The sequence below is a fragment of the Erinaceus europaeus genome, chromosome 19 (genome assembly GCF_950295315.1).
Source record: "Erinaceus europaeus chromosome 19, mEriEur2.1, whole genome shotgun sequence".
Taxonomy (NCBI): Eukaryota; Metazoa; Chordata; class Mammalia; order Eulipotyphla; family Erinaceidae; genus Erinaceus; species Erinaceus europaeus.
This window is the reverse complement of record NC_080180.1, coordinates 46434179-46458128: the sequence shown is the minus strand read 5'-3', so window position 1 is coordinate 46458128 and position 23950 is coordinate 46434179. Positions and strand designations below refer to the sequence as shown.

Here is a 23950-nt window from a genome sequence, read left to right as displayed (position 1 = left end):
TTAAAACTATAGACTGTGAAAACTACCAGAAGAGATTAAGCTAGGTCCAAAAGTTAGGTGCAAGGAACAGATGTCCATGTATCAATGTCTAAAGTGTGAAACAGAATGTCATAATAAGTTAGGGTATCAAAGAACCTTAAAGGATAAGACTTACTGCTAGCAGAAGATAACCGAATATCTAACTATCTTCTCCAACCAAACAAGTTTGTGCAAGCAAATGAGGTTGTACACTAGAAATAAAATAAATGTATAAGATAAAAATCAAAATGAAAATTAGGAAGATGATTAATGATTAAGAAGAAATGGAATTACTAATGTGTTACATATTTATATATCAGGGTACTAGTTAAAAAAATATCTAAGCATAGAAAAAACAGTATTGACTATTATCAAAATCAGTGGGTGGGACATAGGGTCAAAATTAAAAATGAGAGAAAGAATAGCTACATTCTATTAAGGGTTTGAAAAGTGCCAGAATTTGTTCTCATATACTTACTAATTGTAAGTGTTGTAGATATAAACTACTTGATTCCTCAGATAAGGTATGATGGTAGCAAGCTCACTTTACAGGTGAGGTTACCTTACTCAAAGTCAAACAGCTAATACCTGAAGCAGGTACTAAATTCTCCAGTGCTGGAGTCTGTGCTCTTAAACACTTTTTTTGGAATACGATATTATCTCTTTCTTTCTGTTCTCAATTTATAGAAACAAGTAGAAGTAATAGTAATTATGAAATAGGGAAAGTTATCAAATTGAGACAACTTTATTTTTCCCTTTTATAATATTATTGTCATTTTCTTTTTTGCCACCAGGTTTATCACTGGGGCTTGGTGCTTGCACGACAAATCCACTGTTCCATGATGATCTCCTCTGTATCACTCCAACTCTATGTGTCTAAGCAAACACTAATTACAGAATGTTTTATATGTGTAGCTAAGGTGTTTTCCAACAAAATGGATCTGGCAATTGATACGAAACAGTAAGAACCTTAAACAATATTATGAATTTACATTACAGTGTGCAAGGACACAGGTTCAAGTCCCTAGTTCCCACTTGCTGGGGGAAAGCTTTGTGAGTGGTGAAGCAGTACTTCTGGTGCTTGTCTCTTTCCTTCTCTAACTCCCCCTCTCCTCTTTATTTCTGACTGTCTGTCAAATGAATAAACAAAGATAATTTAAAAAAAAAGAAAATAATTTACGTTTGTAGTAACACTGTGAACATAATTCAGCTTAATATCTAGAGAAACTGTCACAGTAAAATAGATGAAGGGAAAAAAAACATAGAAATTAAATTCTAAGCTCTGGCTTTCTACAATCAAGATGGAATAACCACCAAACTAAAAATTAAAATTAATATCATCAAAGAAAGCTAAATAAGCCAAGACAAAAGATTTAGCAAGCTAAATCTCTAGATTTAGACAAATGGTATCAATGACTTAATGATTTTAGAACTACTCCAGTTTATGTTTTAAAAATACTTATACTTATCTAAGTAGTGCTAGACTCAGAACTTAATTCCAAAACATAGAGATGATAAAATATAGAATTTAGAAGTTCTGAACTATGACAAATAATCCTCTTTAAAATAGGGTCATTTAGTTATTAACAAAAGTACTATTACTGAAAAAATTAATAATTACTACACAGTCTTATGAACTAGGACATAATTGTCAATGGAGATACTGGTGAGAATACATTAGAAGTATTTTAAAGGAAGTTGACTAGGTGGTCACTTAAGTAAATATCCACAGTTGAATGTATGTAACGAAAGATGAGTAGACATATGTGTGTAGATTACATAATGTACGAGTAATCAACTCTGCTAAATGGCTTGAGAATAATGTGTAATGGATTAATGTTATCCTGAAAGAAGATAACAGAATTTATTAAGCACTGCCCATAATTCCTACATACGAATTTTATCTGCAAAGAGATCTTGCATGCCATATGAATAACTCTCAAACTAATGTTAACTGAGGTCCTCAAATGCACTTTATTTAATAAGGACCTGCTTTATAGAAAGTTCACAGTTGAATGATTTGGGGTGGGAAAATAATCGCTTAAGACTAATTTCTATTCTTATCACATTCTTTTGTATTATACCAGTCAACTCTAATATCTGTGTAGCCTTCCAGGTGTTTTGATTTTAATCTGGGTTATAATTGCCCTAATAAGGGTTTCTTCTTGACAAGAGCCCCAGTTCACAGAGAAGAAATGTAGTTGGCTCCCAGCTGGAGCTTCTTGAGCCAGGGAGGCCCATTAAGTCTCTGTTTTCTGAAACTGGAGTAGAGACTTTTCCCAGCACAGGGATCTTTAGAAGCATGTGGTATAGAAATAAAAGTAGAACGTGAGTAATGGAAACAAATAGACCTATTTTTAACCTTAGGCTGCCAGTCTAGGATATTGCCTTCTAAAACCTGCTATCTAGTAACTGACACCACATAGCACGGGAAAGCCCTGACACATTATCATATTTCCATAGGTTAAGTATTCTGCTGATGGCTTAAATAAGTTAATGGAAGGTCTAGAAATGGAATGGGGTTCCCCATCTTGTGGAATTCAGAGCTTTCCTCCCTATGTTACTTGTTTCTGACACAATATTAGTGACGGCAAGTCAACCATATAATATAAAGTGCAGTGTATGATACTATGCATGTTTAGACTACATAATAGTTAAAGGTTTCAATGGTTTTTTTTTTTTAATGCACATGAAGAAACAAATAGTTGTATCTACTCTGTATTACTGTCTTATCCAGTGAGGACAAAGTCATAAAAGCCATAAAATGAAGTCATATTGAAATAAAAGTCAAGAACACGAGTTATTTTTTAAAAAAGAGAGAAGGAAGGAAGGAAGGAAAGACGGAAGGAAGGAAAGGAGGAAAGTCAAAATAAAAAAAATGTTGACTTGGTATAGTAAAAAATATATATATATTTAATAAAAATTGAATTTAAAAACAAGAAAGGATTACTTCCTATTACATGAATGCTATGGTAAAGTGCAGGGAGGTTCTGATATAATTGGGATAGCATATTTCTTAATCCCATAAAATAAGGACATAAAGGTTTAATATGCTATTTAGAGCAAAGAGAATAATGAAGAGATTGGTATAATTATGTGCATATCTTTATGGAGTTTATGTCCCTTTATTGCTCCAAATGGAAAAATAAATGTCAAAGATCTTCTTTCTCCAAGGTAGACAATCACTTATTTACTTGTGTCTGTAAAATATTTCTCCATGTTGAAAAGTTTCACCCATTTTCTCCCTCTAGAAGAACACACTTTGTAGAATGACAGATAAAAACTTCACTGACCACCCATGATGAATTCTGAGAGGATAAACTTTCTAAATCTTTCATGCCTGGGTTTTTGAGTCAAAGGTCCCAATTGTAAAACATGAAAGCATGAACTATTTTGTAAACCTTGGGTTATTATTTCATTTTCTTTATGAATGCTGTATCTCTCTTTCAAACAAAACCTGTTCAGATACACGTTTTGATATTTGAAGACACAAAACACCCGAAAGGATCCCAACAGAAAACGATATACCTACCTCGTGATATTTTTTAGTGACTTTGCTTGGGACACACTGACACTCATTGCAGTTGTGGAGACAACAGGCACAGTTTCCACCACAGCGTTTAACCAGGAGACAACCTGGCCAGAAAATGGTATCGGTTTTCTTTAGTTCTTCCCTTATGGACACCGAGAAGTTACGAGGTGTGCAGCTGTATAATCTTACCTCCTCTTTTAGAAGGTTCAGATCCACCACTACAGCATGACATAAAAGAAAGCAGAGAGAAAGCGTTATTGATGATTTGAGCCAGAATGTATTTCATCACGTTTTCAAACAGAAGAATCCAGCTATTTCATGACCATCTCTTCTTATTTTTACTAGGCTGTTGGCTATGCTGCTTGCAAGTTGGGCTCTCTATCAACCTTTTATAGTAAACAAAGCTTCATTATGACTTAGTGACCAATCAGAGATGCCATTGTGCAATATGAAAACCAGAGCCAAGGAAACAGTTGAGAGCTATAAATAGGAAACTTTATAGAGAAAAGGAGGGCTACACCTTTTAATCTTAGTTAAAAAAAAAAAAGTAAACAAGGAAAGCATTGGAAAGAATAGAATGCAACATTCTGAATTGCTTTGATTTAAAAAAAGCTCATGCAGTTAAGAAAGGTTAAGAAAGAAATTTATCAACAAAACATTCTATAATCTTTTTGGCAACAGGAATCATAAAATGTGAAAAAGGGTGGATGACTTTTTAAAGACAGTAGAGTGGACCGCGAATGAAAAGAAAGTGACACTTTTTATAAGAGCAGGGGCTGCTGGAATGCACAGCTTGGGGTGCACTGAATAAGTTACAGTCTTTGAAATTCAGATAACTAGACTCCTTCAGACTTTTATTCTCCCCCTCCTAACGAGTAGAAGAAATGTCTAATTTAGAACTATTGTCTCTATTCTTTTAGTAAGTTGGTTAACTATGTTGTGCTTTATTCTTAAGAAGAATACCTACTTGTGAAGGCCAAACAAAATACCCTTTCACTAAACTGTTGCAGTAAATTCTCAAATAACCCTTGTCTTCAAATACAAAATGATACTGCCTCAGGAAAGTTATGTCAAAATAATATCCCACATGTAATGCGAATTTATAAATACCCATATTAATAGTAGTTAATTATTAGGACAAATATTGCCAATGCTTCAAGTTCCATTCTGTAATTTTGTCTTTTTTCTCGAGAAATATTAAAGCAAAAGTACTAGTAGTAAAATGAAAATTGCTTAGACAATACATTAAACATTTTATTCCCTTCAAAATAAAGGTTTTACCAAAACTTGGGAATTTCATAGTAAAACAAATTAAATACTTATTAATACTGAAAAACATTATGAACATGAATTGAAAGAAAAGAAAGCTATTTCTGGTAAAATGATTTAGTAAATTCAAAAATTTAAATGATGAGGAAAGTATTGGGGTGTCAGAAAAGTCATGACCTATTTGTCTATGTTTTTCTGTGCAGAAACACATGACTTTTCAAAAAAGCCAATATTTTTAATAGTTTGACAATGACAAGGTAAGTAAATGCTTGCTTTCTTGTATCATAATTTCCTTTCTTTCTCCCTTCCTTCCTTCCTTCCTTCCTTCCTTCCTTCCTTCCTTCCTTCCTTCCTTCCTTTCTTTCTTTCTTTCTTTCTTTCTTTCTTTCTTTCTTTCTTTCTTCTTTCTTTCTCCTCCAGGGTTATTGCTGGGGCTTTATGCCTGTACTATGAAGCCACTGCTTCTGGAGGCCATTTTTCCCATTATGTTGCCCTTGTTGTTACCCTTGTTGTTGTTGTTGTTGTTGTTGTTGTTAATGTCATTGCTGCCATTGCTGTTGTTGTTGTTGAACAGGACAGAGAGAAATTGAGAGAGCAGGGGAAAACAGAGAGAGGGAGAGAAAGATAGACACCTGCAGATCTGATTCACCACCTATGAAGCGACCCCCCTGCAGGTGGGAGCTGGGTGCTCGAAGTGAGATCCTTATGCTGGTCCTTATGCACCATGTGTTTAACCCGCCGCACTTTTTTATTTTAAACCGGTGCACTGTTCAGCTCAGGTTTATGGTGGTACTAGGGATTGAACCTGAGACCTGGAAGCCTTAGGCAAGGAAGTCTATTTGCATAATCTTTTACTATCTCCCCTGCCCTGTGTCATGTACTTATGCATGAGAGTGAATTTTTCTAAAATGTCAAAGGAAGTCAATGTAAGTATCTTCAATAACAGTAACAAATTATGCATATGAAATTGGATATGGTAACTATTGTCAATCAAATCTTAATTAAAGGTAGGGAAGTACCAAGGAAAAAGGTAATTAAATAGGTTCATATAAAAATCTCATGTATCTAAAAGTTATTTTTCCAATTCAAGAGAAAGGCATTATTTTATTTAAATCTCTAGATTTTTTTTTCCATTTAAAAAATAATCCTGTGAAGGTAAACTTCTTAAGTATCTAAAAGAAAAATGAGTTCATTCTTTTGAGTGTTATAAAAGACAAACGTACCTGTAATAAAATTAACAAAATAGGTTAAAGGATGTCACATATTTTACTTGATTTCATTTTGGTCAGTTAATGATATGCACATAGATTGCTCTCCCATTGTTAAAGCTACAAATAATCCTATCTGAATTTTTCTTTTGAAGTTAATATCTGGACAAGGAAGGGGGAAAGAATCTAAAGCATGTACACACAGAGACACACACCCGAAGTGGGGGCTAGTTTTATTTATTTATTATTTATTTATTCACTTATTTATTTATTTTTTTAAAGGCTAATTGAATTTATAGATCTTGAGAATGTGAATGAAGCTCTTAGCTTTCAAAAGATATTCATCTACCTCAAATAGTTTTAAACATACTATTTCATGAAACTTTAAAATGAGATTGTATATATTCACTTTAAAATGTTTACTTAACTACAATAAAAGGTTAGATAGATTTCCCATGTGAACTAAGTTATGATACCTGCTACAATGTGAAAATTTAAACATACTTTCAACTAAGCTTCCACTCATTTGTCATTTCTGACACAGAAGTCAAAAGCTCTTTTTAAGTACTAGTTAAGCTTGACCTAGAAAATACGTTATGTTTTGTTTTCTTTTTCCACAGTGGCCAGGTATGAATGAAAAGCCTTAACCACAGAAAGAAAGGAGTGACAAAAGAAACATGAAAACACAGCAGTCCACAGTGAGCTCAAAAAGCACAAACTACACATTTTAGATGTTTTAAAATTTCTTATTTGCAATTTATTCTCACTATGTTTAAGGCTTCAACTTCATTCACCTCATTAAAATGAATCATGTGAAAATAATCTGTTTCACAAATTCTTCAAACAGTGTAGAACTTCTAGAAAGAGGGAGAAAGAAATGCTCAAATTGTTTTTATGTCAATATAATTTTATAAAAAGCAGCCCTTTGTGAAATATTGTAAACATGCTCTCCAGACACACAGCTTTTCATAACTATTTCCTAAAACACACGCATTAGTTTGTCTTTCAAAAGAATTAAGACTGTGTGCATGCACCAATGTGCATGCAACATAAATGGTCTTGTTCTTATTTACTAATATTGCAAATTTTACTTAAAGGCTAATATTAACAGGGGGGAAAAAACATGGTCACATTTTACTTTGTTAGTTGCTTGTTCTTTTAAGCTATCCAGCACAAGGATATTCTATTACTGTAATGGAAGCTGAGGGTGGTCTTTCCAAGATGAATGTGGTAACACTGTGATATGTTTATTCTTTGGGAAATCTATTTCAATGTCTAATTAGAAGCTTTTAAATGTTTTACTCCTCAGTCCTTTGTAGAAAGAATCTTGGGAAGGGAGTTGGTTTTGTCTATATAGATGTTATCCCACACCTGCATTTCAGTTTATGTAAAGTTCCAAAAATATACATTGCCTTTCTCACACTTACTGAATGCTTGAAAAGTTAATAGTTCTGGAAAACTGCAAATGGCAGTTTGGAGAGCGCTAAATGAATATTTGCAAGATCTGGTTCAGTACTGGATACTTTTAAATACAGTCTAGCCTCTGGTCAAATCTTCAAGGTGCTCCAGGTGGGTTGATAAATGATGGCTAGAAGAGAGATTCTTTTTAGGTTGGAAGCCTCATCTGTCAAAAAGCAAAACAACAAGAAAAAAAAAAAAACAACAACAACTGGAGTTGAATTTAGAACCAGGTTCACTTCCACTGCTTTTTACAGAGCAATATGATAGTGGGCTGAAAACTTGCCTAACAAAAGCTCTATTCAAGGGGGCTTCAAGCTAGTCTTTCAGATCTTTTTCCTATTCTTAAGTGGGAGGAGTGGGAAGTGTTCTAAATTATTTAGCAAGATCAAATCTTATAACTATGTAACAGCTTTCAGCATCCCGACAAGATTCAGCTGCCTGTGGACTTGAACACCAATGTCAAACATTGCTGAAAGGAAAACACTTTGTTGGCATAGCAAAAAAAAAAAAAAAACCATGGCTGGCAAGTCTGAACATGACCTGCTGAGATTAAAACTGCTGATCCAAGAAGCTGTAACTCTCAGCAGGAAAGGGCAAGAACTGGGTTTCTTTCTGACAAGATTTAGAAGAACAAGTCTGGTGCATTCTGCCCTTGTGAATCACTCAAATTAACTAAACATTCTTCCATCCATCTCAGTTCTCCAGACTGTCATTCCATCTTCCAAAGTGACCTGGGGGTAGATTTTAATGTTTCTGGCAGACTGAATTAGACTTGGTTTTTAAAAGTGCATTTTACTTATATGGTTATTTCTACTATGTTTTCATTTGCATTGTATATGAGTACATTCCAATTCCAATAAAATTAGCTAAACTTACAGCCAACTCTGTTAATCCACGTCTGATCATGTAGAATGAGGCTCAATTGTCAACAGTTTTGACTCTTTAAAGGAGATCTGGTCAAATATAATCATTTCAGTGGCAAATTTACTTACAGAAAATTTTATCCTAGTAAAGGGTAAATCTTTGCTTTAGGGAAAATCTGCTTATCTTGCAAACTACTAGTTCCATTTTATGACAAGTCACTGATATATTTCCTATGATTCAGAAAAGTTTCTGAGCATATGAGCTGGGAAATGGTAAAATCCTGAATAGTGCAGACATGGTAGATAGTGATTTTGAGTCTCTTCCTCTTCTAACCCCCAATCTTTTTTGTTTGTTTAGGGCCTGACACATGTATGTAAATTTCCACTGCTTCTGGGCTGAGAAATTTTTTCTCCTTTAATTTCAGAGAGAGGACAGCAGAAGGGCAGAAAGAGGGGGGAGGTGAGGGGGGAGAAGAAAAAGCAACCCACACCACCATTCCTGAAGCTTCCTTCTGGTGCTGTCCATGGTGCTTCTATGTGGTTGTGGGGCACAAACTCAAGGATGTGCTCTCTTGGGTAAGCTATCTCTTGGACACCAAATCTACAATAAAAGCTAAAGTAATTTTATTTAAATTCTTCAATTAAGATACTCCCCCAAAAGCTTGCTTTGAATAAGCAATAACACTCATGAAGTCTGATAGAGGATATCATCAAAATATTTCTGATAAAAATAAATGATAACACTTTTAGTTGAAGTAGCAATTTTAATGTCTCAAGTCTATCGGACGTTAGTTAAGTGCCTCTTTTTACACGTCTTATTTATTTAAATACATCAATGAAGAATTTTAAACTCATTAAATAAGTTATCACAGGAAACTGAAACATTAGATGTTTTTGTAAAAATTAGAAGACCTTCTAATTTGAAGAGAGACCTTACCTCTGGATTTTCTTCCAAAAACAAAAGCCTTGCCAAGGAGTTGCCACGTCGGCCTATAAAGATCTTCTAAGTCCAACTGCCATCTATCTGGTTCAAGATACCGAATAAGATCTTCCAAAGTACTAAAGGCAGTGACAGCATTATTAAGCAGATCTAGTGGCAAAGCCGATGGTGGTAACACTGAAGGGCTCGCAGCCTCTGTGAATTGCTGAAAGTAAAATGAATCTCATGTTAACGTTTATAAAAACTACAAACTCTTCTTTGTGGGGTTTACAGGAAAGGAGACATACTAGGGCTGAACACACACAAAGAATAAAAACTATATTCAACCTAAGTTTAGAAGTAATTGTTTTACAAAGATTTCATGTAGATGAATTCAGAGACTTTTCTTGTGCAGTCAGTGAGAAAGATATTAGCTTTTATTTTTACAAAGTAAGGTGAATATGGATGGATATTGCTTGTTAATATAGAAATCATCCAAATAAAAAAATAAGTTTGATAAATTTACCTGCAATTAAAAAGACAGCAAAAAAGACTACAAGAATATTTAGGTAATCTATATGAATATTACTATGATCAGAGGATTGATCTTTAGAATGTTTTTTAAAAAAGACAACAGAAAAAATGCATGTATGATTGACAGGTATGTGAGAAAAGCTTTCATTATATGAGAGGTCACGAAAATTAAAATGAGACATTTCACATGCAAAAGGATATTCAACTTAAGATATGTGAGATTGGCAAGCACTCAAAACTAAAACATTGCTAAGGGTGGGAGTAAAGTGGACTTTCTCCACTTCTCTTGCAGAAGAGTGTAAAGTGTTACTTTAGTGATGTAATGAATGTAGACGGGATGATAAGAGTTGAAGATTTTTTCATATGCTTGTTGGTCCTCAGAATCTCTTATTTGGGAAGTTTCTGTCCATGTAATATTCCAAATGGGGCTATTCTTTTTTGTTGTTGTTGCTGAGTTTAGTGACTTCTTTATATATGTTAGTTACTATTTATTTATTTATTTTACCTCCATCTCTGCTGGAGCTCAGCGCCAGCACTAAGAATCCACCACTCCTGGCAACCTTTTTTTTTTTCACTATTTTTCCCCCTTCCAATTTATGTGATAGGACAGAGACACTGAGAGGGGAGAGTGAGACAGAAAGGGAAAGAGAAAGATAGACAACTGCAGACTTGCTTCACCACTTGTGAAGTGTCCCCACTGCAATTGGGAAGCAGAGACTTGAACCCAGATCCTTGTGCAGGTCCTTGCACTTAACCAGGTGCACTACCACCTGGCCCCAGTTATTAACTCTTTATCTGACATATATATGGTATTTAAAGATCTCCCATTCTGTAGTATGCTTTTCTGTTTTGGTGATTTTTCCCTTTCTGTTTAGAAGCTTTTAGTTGGATGTAGTTTCATTAATTTATTTTTGTTTTTGTTTTCCTTGATGTTAGATTTGAGTCTTTGAAGATTTATCCAAAGGAAACAAAAGCATCTTAACAAAGAGATCTATATATGCTTCTACCAGTAAAAGCACAAATTCTAATAACTCAAACTTGGAAGCAACCCAGATGTCCAATGATTGATGAGTGGCTAATAAAGTTGTGGTGCACATATGTAATAGAATATTACTCAGCCATTAAAAATGAAGTCACCTTCTTTGTCTCATCTCACTAATATAGGTGGAACTTAAGAACCAAGAACAGGGGACAAGGCAGTGGCACAACTAGTTAAGTGCACACACTGCAGTGCACAAGGACCCAGGTTCAAGCCCCTGGTCCCCATCTGCAGGGGGAAGGCTACATGAGTGGTGAAGCAGGGCTGCAGTTTTTCTCTGTCCCTCTCCCTGTATATCTCCCCCTTCCTTCTCAATTTCTATCTGTCTCTATCCAATAATAAATTAATAAAAAAATTTTTTTAAAAAGAACCAAGAACAAAAAGGGAAAACACAGAGTGAAACGTGAACTGAGTGCAGTGTATTACAGCAAAGTAAAGGACTCTAGGGTAAAAGCAGAGGGGAGGAGATGAACTATAAGTTATGTTGAACTATAAGTTAAGTCTGGGGCACGATGGTGGAAAAAACCCTCAGCTGGGGTTGAGCGTGTTTTGCAGACACATAATGAGTAGATGAGAACCTGTACCCATACTGTCAATGACTGAACTATAAACCATTAACCAGTCAATAAAAAGATTAAAAAAATTAGCATACTCTAATCGATTCTAGCATATCCAAGGAAATAAAAGGAAGAAATGAGAGGGCCCTTGGGGAGGGTGTCAGTGCTCTATAGTAGAGAGGGAGGACAATTTGTTGGTGGGTGCCATGTGCTGATATCTGTCTAGGGGAGATGTCAAACAGTACCTTTCTTTTATTGCCCTTGTTTTGTTATTGTTGTTGTAGTTATTATTGTTGTTGTTATTGAGGTCGTCACTGTTAGGACAGAGAGAAATGGAGAGAGAAGAGGAAGACAAGAGGGGGAGAGAAAGACAGATACCTGCAGACCTGCTTCACTTGTGAAGCAACTCCCCTGCAGGTGAGGAGCCAGGGGCTCAAACTCGGATCCTTATGCTGGTCCTTGTGCCTTGCACCACATGCGCTTAACCTGCTATGCTACTGCCTGACTCCCAGACTGTACCTTTCTTACTAGAGTCTTGTGAAACAATTGCCCAATAGTATAAATAAAATGGATATGAATTACATTTGCATACTAGGTAAAACTTCTTTTTATTATATTTGTATAATGTTTAATTAAATGTGCACATGCATTCACATACACACACACACACACACACACACACTCACACTCACACACACTCCACTACTATACTGTCAGCTTTTCCTTGCTGTCTTCATTACATAGAAACTGGGGTAAATATAGAAAACTAAATAGGGCAACAACTAATATTATTCCTTTGCCTTTAATTTTTCTATACTCCTTTTATCTTAACTTTGTAATCTGAGGATAATCAATCTACTCAAAATAATTCATCACTGACCATGTGATGGATTTGGACAAATGCCTCATTTGAAGGAGAAAATCCAAATTCTTTCCCCTGCACTCAGGATTCTCAGAGTCTGACCTCTGCTCACCCATCCCATCTAATCCTTTACTCATCAAAGACATGCACATTTAGTTCCAATCAATCTAGTTTCTTCACTAACTTCTGCACATGACATATTTGTCTTGGACTTTGTACCTCTGCCCATGCTAAATGCCCTGCCCCATATGTAAAACTCTCTCTCCTGTGATCCACATTAATAAACCATGACCAATAAAAGTAGCCTTTCTAGAAACCCAATACATCTAATGAGAACATCCTTAGTAACAAACCAGTGTTGTTCATTTTATCTTAACTGTGTTCAGTTTGGGTAAGAATCTTTTTCTCTAGACTAGTCTGTGAGCACATGGCTTGAAAAACAGGGGCTAGATGGTGGCACACCTGATTGAGTGCACACATGCTGGTATGCATGGATCCAGGCTCAAGCCCCTTGTTTCCATCTGCAGGAAGGAAGCTTCACGGGTGGTGAAACAGTGTTGCAGTTGACTATCTATCTAGCTATCTCCTTCCATCTCAATTTCTCTTGTTCAGATGAAAAAACAGAAGATACCTGGTAAATGAGAAAAGGGGTTTGTCAGGAAATTGTGAGGATGTGGTTGAGACTGGCAGGGTTTGACCTGAGGAGTGTGTCTATCCTGTCAGTCTCTCTCTCTCTCCTCAGAGGTTGAGCAAGGAGGGATAGGAGTCACTCCAAAGGTGTGCCTTGTCCTCTCAGACTTCTTGCCTCACAAAGCACCCTGCATTCCTGATATTATGGCCACTAGATAAAAAGAAAGGTGGAGATGTCAGGAAACTGTGAGGAGCCTCACAAAGCACCCTGCATTCCTGATACTATGGCCTATCTACATAATCATTGTTTTGCCTGAAAGATCCCCATCCATTCCATTCCTTTGATCTATCTTCTTTCTACCCTTGAGAACCTCCCTGCCTGCAGGGTAATATTAATCCTACCAGTTAAAACCCTCACAAAAGTTGCTAAGGAAGTTTCTACCTTCCCAGCCCCCTTTGCCTTTCTCCACCCCTTTCCTAGCCATTTCCATTTCTGTCTTGCCACTTCCGGTCTAGCCTTTTAAAAGCCTGGGCTCTCTGATCAATAAAGAGTATTGCATTGTCTCGCCAAGTGTTTGGTTCCTGAGTCATCTCTCTCGTGTCGCTGAGTAGCAGCCCAGGCTGGTTCCAGTCAAGTTCTCTCCAACCCAGAGAACACGCACGCCTGGGAAGAGGCACCCCATGCTAGCTCGGCAGGGGTTATGGTTTGGAGGGTCAGCACAGCTCACATTGAGGTTGATTCATAGCCTCTTTTATTCACTGTGGCAGAAGGTTTTTAGAGTCTATAATTGACAAACATGAATAAAGTCAACATTGATTTCATTCTTATTTTCAAAAAGGTACAGAATCTGGCTATACTATTAAAATTTAAATGTTTTCTTTTAATTTTAATGTTTTGGGAGCCGGTGGGGGTGGAGCTGGCTTAGTGCACATGTTACAATGTGTAAGGACCTGGGTTCTAGCCCTCCTGTGCCCACCTGTAGGTGGAAAGCTTCCCAAGTGGTGAAGCAGTGTTGTAGGTGTCTCTCTGTCTTTTTCCCTCTCTGTCACCTCCCTACTCTCTTGATTTCTGGCTCTGTCCAATAAATAAATAAAGGTTATAAAAATTTTTTAAAGTTCTAATGTTCTACCCAATCATTGAGAATAGAATAGAAATAAAAATTAATACTTTCCTGGGGAGCACCAATTGAGCACACACCTTGCTATTTGGAAGGACCTGGGTTCGAGCTCCCACTCTCCACCTACAGGAAGGACGCTTAACATGAGGTAAAGCAGGTCTACAGGTATCTACTTCTCTCCTTAACCTCCCTACCCTCTCTGTCCTATGAAGAAAAATGGAAAGAAAAAAAAGAAAAGAAAAAAAATTAGAGAAAAAGTGGCTGCCAGGAGCAAGGGATTCATAATGCAGGCACTGGGGTGCAGCAATAACCTTGGTGGCAATTAAAAAATAATAATAGTACATTCCCAGTTACTTAATCTGGTATTTTTCAATTGGCTAAAGAATGCAAAATTACTTTGATTCAAGTATTATTTTGGGTGATAACTCTATGTTGACTATAAAGATCAAACATTAAATATAACTATACTACAGACATAAATAGTACCTAATCAAGTTTTTCATTATTACTTTAATCAGTTTGGTTTATATTGATTACATTTATAGTATAAAATGATAAATGCAAACTTTTCTGTAATTTTTAAGAATTCTAAAACAAAATTCATTGTCTAGATAGAGTGAAAATGAAGGACCAGTAATACTCAAAGAATAACTGAGTTGTTATTCATGACTATGATTACAAATAGCAAATCAAATGTGTCATAATCTGCTCAGAGAGAGCAAATATATAGGAAGTTAAAATCAGAAAGCACATACTGTCATCAAAGTGTCACAATGATATATGTTTTATGGATGACATCAAATTATTATTTAAGCTCTTTTCAATCTAATCATAATCCAAGAATGAGTCGGCTTATATTGCTTCCACATATGTTGAAGACTCTGCACAGAGCATTCCTTCTAAAGTAGTAAAATGTTCCAACTGAAATCAGTATTACTGAGGTAACATTTAAACTATTTATCAAAAAGAAATCAAGGGGGAAAAGCCTGTCATGCCAAAGAAGCGAAATGTTTACATCAGGCTCAACCTGACGCTGTTGACTGGCTACGGAAGAAGGGCAAACGCTAGAAGAAGAAGCGAAATGTGCACACCACAGATTCAATGAAGTCTCAGAATATCATTTCCCTCAAAAGACAAAAAACAACTCACTTGCACTGGATTCAAAGAATTCATCCCAGAACAGATTACTTTCACTCAAGGACTTTCTCATGACAGTCACCCACCCCCTGGTCCAAGAAATAACCCAGTTGTTAATTTTGAAATTCTACTTTTCTGAGTTGCCTAAAGGGATCCCCAGAGAAACAAAGAGCAATAGGGGAAAAAAAAAGGAACAGAGAAACCTCATCACCTAATATTTAAAATTATTTAATATTCATTTTATTTAATTAATTTAAACATTTTTATTCATATTTTCTTTATTTATTTGACAGAGCAAGAGAGAAATTTAGAGGGGAGGGAGAGATAGAGACAGACACCTACAACAGCCCTGCTTCACCACTTGTGAAGCTTTCCCCCATAGGTGGGGACCAGGGGCTTGAACCTGGATCCTTGTGCACTGTAATGTGTGCACTTAACCAGGTGCACCACTGACTGGCTCCCTTGATGTTAATTTTAAATTAAAAAACTTTACAAATTTTATTTTAAAAAATACTTTAATTTCCCCCCAAACCCAGAACTCTGCAATACAGGTTAACAGCTTTTTTTTTTTTTCCCTTCCATTTTTACTCTTTAGAAATTTCTGACAAGGTTTTGAATTGGAAGTGGAGTAGTGGACAACGCTCTGGGTCTGCATGCATTACACCCTGAATTTTATGTCTGGTGTCATATACACCAGAGTGATACTCTTGTTCTTCCTCTCTCTTCCCATGCAAAAAACTAAGTATGACAGAGACAAATATTTCAAACTCTTTAAGATAAGTTGCCATGAGAATATACACTATTAAGTTATAGACTGTCCTAAGATTATGTAATAGATAGCTATGATGAGTAATGTGAAGCGACTTCCCTGGAGTCCTAGAATGTAAAGAATAAAAGTAACACCTCTGCTTTAGCAAGCCAGAGAAAAGCTCCTGCTATTATCTGCAGGACAGTAGTTATTGAGTGTCTGAGTCCTTGTCCAGACTCTTCCAAGCATTCGTTTAGGAAAAATAAAAATATGGGGAGTCGGGCGGTAGCACAGCGGGTTAAGCGCACATGGTGCAAAGCATTAAGGCCAGCGGTTCGAGCCCCTGGCTCCCCACCTGCAGGAGGTTGCTTCACAAGCGGTAAAGCAGGTCTGCAGGTGTCTATCTTTCTCTTCTCCTCTCTATCTTCCCCTCCTCTCTGCCTTATCCAACAACAACAACAGCTATGACAACAATAACAACTAGAATAAACACAACAAGGGCAACAAAATGGGAAAAATAGCCTCCAGGAGCAGTGGATCCATAGTGCAGGCACTGAGCCCCAGCAATAACCCTGGAGGCAAAAAAAAAAAAAAAAAAAAAAGCAAAAAAGTAAAAGCACGGGCCATTCAGACACAATAGCGCATGCTGGTTTACGTTTGGCTCTTTCTGATTTGCCTACCTGGAATCAAAGTCTCATTAGCCTGTTTAAGTGACCTGACTCTTCTACGGGGGCTGCCTTCCAGGAGAGCTTTTCTAAGCAACCCCCCCCCCCCCATCTTCTTCTTTTCTAAGTCACATCTACATGTATTACTACTTCCTCAGGCGTTCTTTTTCTTCCCCTCTCCGTGATGGAGCCAAAAGCAAATGGTCTGAGTAAAAAAAAAAAAAAAAAAAAAGTTCCACATCGGCCTGACAAAAAGAAAGAGAGAACTCAGGAACTCAGAGCAGGAGTCAACGAACCTGTACTCTACCCCTGGAGCTGTTCACAATTAGGAAAGAGAAATCAGGCAAGTACTATCATTCTTATGAGTTGCAGTTTCTTCCTCTGAAATGCATGGCTGCTAAAGTTTTACATTTCCTGTTTTCAGATTTAATAATTCTACGCAATTTTTAGATATAAGGAGGTCCACTTCTCTCCACTCCTGCCCACTCTTCGTACTAGACAACAGCCATTCTCACAGCGGGCAGTGATAATCTCACCGTTATTTTGATTTATATTTCCCAGTTGTTTGATGATGTTGAGTATCTTTTCCTGAACTGCTAGTCATAATACCTTCTTGGGGAAAATGTCTATTCAGTTCCTGTCCATGTTCTAATTAGATTGCTTGGAGCTTTTATTTGGCTATTCTTTCTATATTTGGAGTTCTGGTTTCTTGTCTAAACCATCTATCAGATGGTTTGCAACATTTCGTCACATTCCATAGGTTGGTTTTTTTTTTTTTCATTGCCTTCACTGCCTCTTTTTTCACTTTTCTCACTACCTCTGTTCACTACTGCCATGTTGTTGCTTGTTTGTGGCATGGGCAGTGGCACAGTGATTAGATCCTTAGTTTGATGTCCAGCACTGCATTATGACAGAGTGATGCTCTGGTCCTCTTTCAGTCTCTCATAAATAAACCTCTACAAATTTTTTTTCTTTGTTTAATGCCATTTCATTTTTCTCCGACTACTTGTTCTTTTGCTGCCCTATCACCATAATTCTGTTTTTATATGTATTTTCCCTTTTGTTGCCCTTGTTTTTTTATTGTTGTTATAGTTATTATTGTTGTTATTGATATTGTTGTCAGATAGGAAAGAAAGGAGAGAGGAGGGGAAGACAGAGGGGGAGAGAAAGACACCTGCAGACTTGCTTCACCACCTGTGAAGTGACTCCCCTACAGGTGGGGAGCCAGGGAATCGAACCACTATCCTAACACTGGTCCTTGCGCTTCGTGCCATGTGCGCTTAACTCGCTGCACTACCACCTGACTCCCACCATAATTCTTATGTACTATTACTGGGAACGTAACCTGGTTATGTTTTACTGGAAAACAGTAAAAGGGCTGTATATAAAAATTAAACATAGGACTGCCAATGTGATCCAACAATCCCACATCTGGTTCTCCAGTAAAAGGGAATGAAAAGAAGATCTTGATTGTATTGTCATGTTCACTAGAACACTGTTCACAATAGTCAAGATATGGAAACAACCTATATATCAGTTAACACGAAACTGGGTATAGATGATGTGATATGTACAAAGCTATAACAGATGCAAAACACCTGGGGAAGAAAGTCTGACATTCATGATCATATGATATACCCAGAGGGCATTATGCTAAGTGAGATAACATAAATAACTCATTATATAATTTACATGTGAAAGCTGAGATAAATGAATTCATAGGAACAGAGAAGAATCGTAGTACAGGAGTTGGGATGGAGGAATTGGGGAGAGGCTAGAGGCGATTTGAGACTCACAGTTAGAACACAGTAAATTCTGGAGTCAAGACAAGTAAGTACTGTCTTATATATCTCAAAGGTGCTAACAGAATAGATCCTAAGTAATCTGTCACAAAAAATGATAATTATGTGATGCTGGAGGTGTAAGCTAACACTACAGAGGTGATCACAGTTGCAGTATATTTGTGTATAAAATTAAACATACACGATGATCAATGTCAATTACATTTCAATAAAAGACAAAAAAAACCAAACAACTGAAGTAACAAAACAAACAAAAACAGGAGAAGGAAAGAGTCCAATACAGCTTTAGGAAAACTATCAGAATAGTTTTCTTCATAACAAAACATATTATTTAGTAAGTCTGTGGTGGGTATAAACTCTAGCTCAGTTTTTTGGTGAAATCTTAAAAACTTTTATTTTGGTATTATCTTTATTTATTGGATAGAGACAGCCACAAATCAATAGGGAGGGAGGAGACAGAGAGATACCTGCAGCACTGCTTCACCACGTGCAAAGCTTTCCCCCTGCAGGTGGGGGCTGGGCATTCCACCCGGATCCTTGCATATTGTATGTAACATGTGCACTCAAACAGCTGTCTACCACCTGGCCCCTCGTGAAATCTTTATAAATGCTTTAGATTACTAGTGAATTTTATGGAACACTATCAAATGATACAACTGATGTAATGGGTCCTGAGAGTACATTCAAGTTTTCCCTGTCTTTTCAAAATCTAAATGATTTCAGAAAGACTAGCCTATATGTAGAAGCTATGTAGCTCTAAAAATGGAAAAGAAATAGGCTCATAGTTAAAGAATCCATATCACCAAGGTTTCTAATACATATAGATATAGTACTGTGTTAAGAGCTGAATATGTCCACTTAAAATTCAAATGTTGAAGCCCTATCCCTCAGTACTTCAGAATGGAACTGAATTTGGAGACAAGACCCTTAAAGAAGCAATGAAGTTAAAAATGAGGTCATTAGGGAAAGTCCTAATACTGAATGACTGGGCCTGTAAGAAAAGGAAATTTAGAATATCTGCTTTGGAAGATGACACAGGGAAATGAAGGTCATTTATAAGGTGAAGAGAAGGGCCTCCAGAAGAAACAATCCTGATGACACTTTGATCTTGAACTTTTTGCCTCTAGAACTGTAAAAAAAAAAAAAAAAAATCTGTTGATTAAGCCACCCAGTTGGGGTGTTTTGTTATGGTAGTCTTGGCAAATTAATAACACTGGCATCAACTTAAAACCTGTTATAGCAGCAGACAAAGGTTAATATTATACTATCTCCCCTAACTCATTTAGCAAACATTAATTATAAACAAGCCGGCGAGGTAGAAGCTATGACCAAAACAGGCCCATAGTTCTTGCTTTTGTGAAACCCAGCCTGTATAAGACAACTATTCTGTATCATAGGAGATCTTTCTCCCCTTGCCAAAGTAAGGATTTGCTAAAAGGAATCAGATTAAAAAAAAAAAAAGTTTCCCACGTGGACTATAAAATGTAAACTTAACATGAAAGAATAACTGGAAATATATATATATATATATATATATATATATATATATATATATATATTTCCATGTTTGCTCTGGAAAATAACTGACATCAATGAATTTTCCCCACAAGTTACTGACATAAAGAAGTTCACTTATCTGGCTTCTTCAGTACAAATTTCTCAAAATTAACACTAGTTGTTTTGTATTTGATTACAACCACCTTAAGTATTTGATGCACTTACTATCTGTTCTTTCATTAGGAAAAGAAAAGTTAACTTTCAGTGTGCAATAGTAGCACTTGACCAGCTTGTAGTATCACAATTGCTATCTCTAGAAGACCATAGCTTGTCTTTTTATTTGAATTTTTGTGGGGAGTTTGAATTTGAAAAACATCGGGTTTACACTGACTCTTCCCCGGACACAAACACACACTGATGTTTACCTTGAGTACCATAGCAACTATTGCAAAACTTTTAGGGCCTACACAGATTTACATGGCAGCTTTCTGAGCCAAGTGCACACAGCACATTTCAAAATGATAAGGAACCTTTCATTTCATTCGTACTGCAGAGAAAGGTTAGGAATGCAGATTAGATTTTATTGTTGTAGCTATTAAAAGTCAAAGAATGGGAAAATAATCATCCAGGTGTATAAGAAGAGAAAAAAATCAGTCTTGTATTACATCATTTTGCTTTGAAAGGGGTGTGTGATCTCATTTATGCAAACTCAATTTGATCTGCTGTATAAAAATCTGACGTTTAAAAAATTTAAGAAGCAGACGGGCATGCAGACTAAAAGGCCTGCCAGGAACAACTGATGGGAGGTTCTGGAGAGACACAAGAATGTCCTGGAACAATTCATTAAACATGCTTCTTTGTCCTGCACCCTGTTCTTATCTGAATTCATCCAAAAAGTTCTCTTGGATATGTTTTAAAATACTTTTTTTTAAGCCAGTGAATAAAAGCAAATGCTTGAAACCTTACTCAGGAACAGATGTTTTAATACAGGATGGGTCATGGAGATTAGATAGTTAAGTGAGAAATCCTAGAGAAGGTGGCTAATTGTATCCCTACTTAGTCTGGAATGAGATGTGTCCTGGGAAGAAGAAGAAAAGAGACGGGAGTCCTGGTGTATGATGGTGGAGATGGGCCCAAGTGTTTTGCAGACACCTATCATGGGGAAATGAGAACTCATCCCCATGTCTCAAGACTTGCACTGCAAACCATCAAGTTCCCAATAAAATGATGAACAAAAGATAAAGAGCCTGGTGACTTGAGTCAAACTTGATAGAGATATGCAACCAACAGAGTAACTGTCTGGTCTGAAAAGTGAACGATGTCTATCATGGAGCACTTCCAAAAGGAATCATGTCAAGACTCAAGCTCTAACTGACCTGCTAATGTCATGAGTTTCTAGGTTTCAGGTTCAACCTGAGGAGCGCCACTATTTTGCCTAGGCTTAAAGATGGGAAAGGGATGACTACTTTTGCCAAAAAACACTGTCTTTGAAAAAAAAAAGTTATGTTTTCATAAGCAAAACTTCTTAAAAGGTCTGGAGATATAACAACTGCTACAGGCTGAATTTTCCTATCAGCATAAAAATGGTGCTTACAAATTATAACACTTTAGACTTGCGTTCCGCTTACCTAATGTGGTAAGGGTGTGCCACCATCTCAGTTGAAGCATTTCACCCCACTGCTATGGCCACAGGTGGGAATGTCTCAGAAGACGCCACCCTTTAGCCAGCCAACAAGCTGATTGTGAGCAGGTGAAACAGGAGTCAACAGACAGAGCTTTCCATTTCCTAAGTAAAAATGTGGATCTGAAGTAATAATCCATGTTGAAAGCAGAATTCCACATGATGACAAAAATAACATAGTTTCAAGTTTATTTTCCACAGTGGTATCTGTGGGAAGCCCAAATGAAGGGCTGTTTTTCCTACTAAGATTTTAAAAATTATCCTTCTAAATAAAAAAAAAAAATGTGACAGGCCATAAAAAGCTGAAACAACATGGAGAAGTTGCAAGTGCTTGACACCAAGCATCACGTAACTTATTTTCCCCTAGTCTTATTATATCGCATGCTTGTGGCTTTGCTTTGTTACAGCACTAGAGAAATGTCAAGTAGCAGGAACTTCAAATAAAAGACAATATAAATAATGAAATATCAGAAGAAACATACACCTTCAGTGAAACACCAGAAATCATCTGCACCTCTCCCCAGAATATTTTTGACAACTTCTCACAGAAATTTTTTTGTAGTTCAATATCTACTTGGTGTGTCATAAAATGGTTATTAAGGTCAATTTGTGGGATCAAGTCACACTGGTAAGTACTTTCATTTATATGTCCAATAAATTTAATAGTTAAGACTCTCAACCTCATTCCCATTTAGTATGGGAGAAATACTTTATTTGGGGGTAGAAAGCAGGGGGGGCAATTACTTATTTTAAAAATGGTTTGATAGTACAAAAAAAAGGTAGCTAAAAATTGGGGTGGTAATAACAATAATAATAACAGTAATAACCCTCAGGAGATTTCTTTGAAGGGGTAATGAGATTATCGAATGGAAATGATACGTGAGTAAAGTTTACGGGCCACCAGTGTTCCCCCGACTGCTGCCATGTATGAACACAATTGTCTATATTCCCCTCTTCATTCTAACTGCCAAATACCTCTGCAAAGTTCCTTTCTATCTTGGTAGATGCTTCTCTTTAGTCATTTTGCAAGTTCCTCTTGCTCACTTTACTTACATATTTACTTACATATAAACTCATTGTTTGGATCTCTGAAGCATGGCATGTGTGCTGACAACCACCCAGCACAATAACCTGCACCACATTGTTATCGGTAAAATGTAACCCTGCCACTGCCATTGGAGTCCTCCTTTGCTTCTCTCTTTCACACACACACACACACACACACACACACACACACACACACACACACACACACCCTGCATCAAATCATCTGGTTCTACCTTTATGTTATGTATAACATCTGACCAGATCCCTCACCTCTACTAATGTTTATAATCTGGCCCACCATTTGCAAGTCTTCTGACCTCCCTGGTTTTGCCTTTGTTCACCAAATGAACAGACATTTACTGTGGTAAGATGAGTAAAATTACCATGGGGATTTTATTTTTTCTAGGTCTAGAGATCTGCTCTTAAATATGTATTTTTAATAAAGAAATCATTTTTAAAAAATGTATTTATCCTACAGAGCACTGCTCTGCTCTGGCTTATGATGTTGCTTGGGATTGAACCCAGGAACTCGGAACCTTAGGCAGGAGTATTTATATAACAATTATGCTATCTCCCCAGCCCTTAAACACATACTTTAAAAATGTTCTTTATTAAAAAAATATTCTATAGACTATTCACAATGGAACCTGATGAAAGAGGTCTCTACAGATCACATATACCTCCATTAACCCACTACCATTCTTAAAAAAAAAATTTTTTTTTTAATTGATCTACTCCCTTTTGTTGTCCTTGTTTTTTATTGTTGTAGTTATTATTGTTGTCGTTGTTGTTGGATAGGACAGAGAAAAATGGAGGAGGGGAAGGCACAGTGGGGAAAAGACAGACACCTGCAGACCTGGCTTCACCGCTTGTGAAGCGACTCCCCTGCAGGTGGGGAGCCGGGGGCTCGAACCGGGACCCTTATGCCAGTCCTTGGCTTTGCGCCATCTGCGCTCAACCTGCTGGGCTACGGCCTGACTCCCAGCCCACTACCATTCTTCCTTCCCTGGGGGTCATTCTATGAGGTCAGAAGGTACTGACTACCCCTCCCAGAGACTGACTGCAGTGACACAGTGAGACCTACTTCAGAACTATAAAACCATACCCACTAGCCAACCCTGTCACCACCAACACCCCAAAAGAAAAACAAAACAAAACAAAAACTAGGACCTCTCAATTACATGATGAACAATTATGTGTATCTAGGATAAATGACCAGAGCAGGAAGTGGTATCATCTTTCCTGGGAAATTCTTCAAGGATGAAGAGAAACAAACGGTATAATCCAAAAATTTTAATAGATAAGCATTCCACACACAAACATCATGTCCATCAGCCTCATTGCATATTTTGTTATCCTCATC

At 36.8% G+C, this 23950-nt stretch overlaps 1 protein-coding gene across 3 annotated transcripts in view; it reads right to left on the bottom strand.

Moving 5' to 3' along the window:
• PDGFC (platelet derived growth factor C) overlaps positions 1–23950 on the bottom strand; it is a 223287-nt gene that overhangs the window by 4658 nt on the left and 194679 nt on the right. For 2 of the 3 annotated variants that reach the window (XM_060178906.1, XM_007532061.3), the window contains 2 exons: positions 9289–9496; positions 3551–3768 (listed from right to left, as the gene is read on the bottom strand). In XM_060178906.1, coding sequence (XP_060034889.1) covers positions 3551–3768; positions 9289–9496 — 426 coding nt within the window. The remainder of the gene's footprint in view (positions 1–3550; positions 3769–9288; positions 9497–23950) is intronic. The other variant, XM_060178907.1, reaches the window with a different exon arrangement.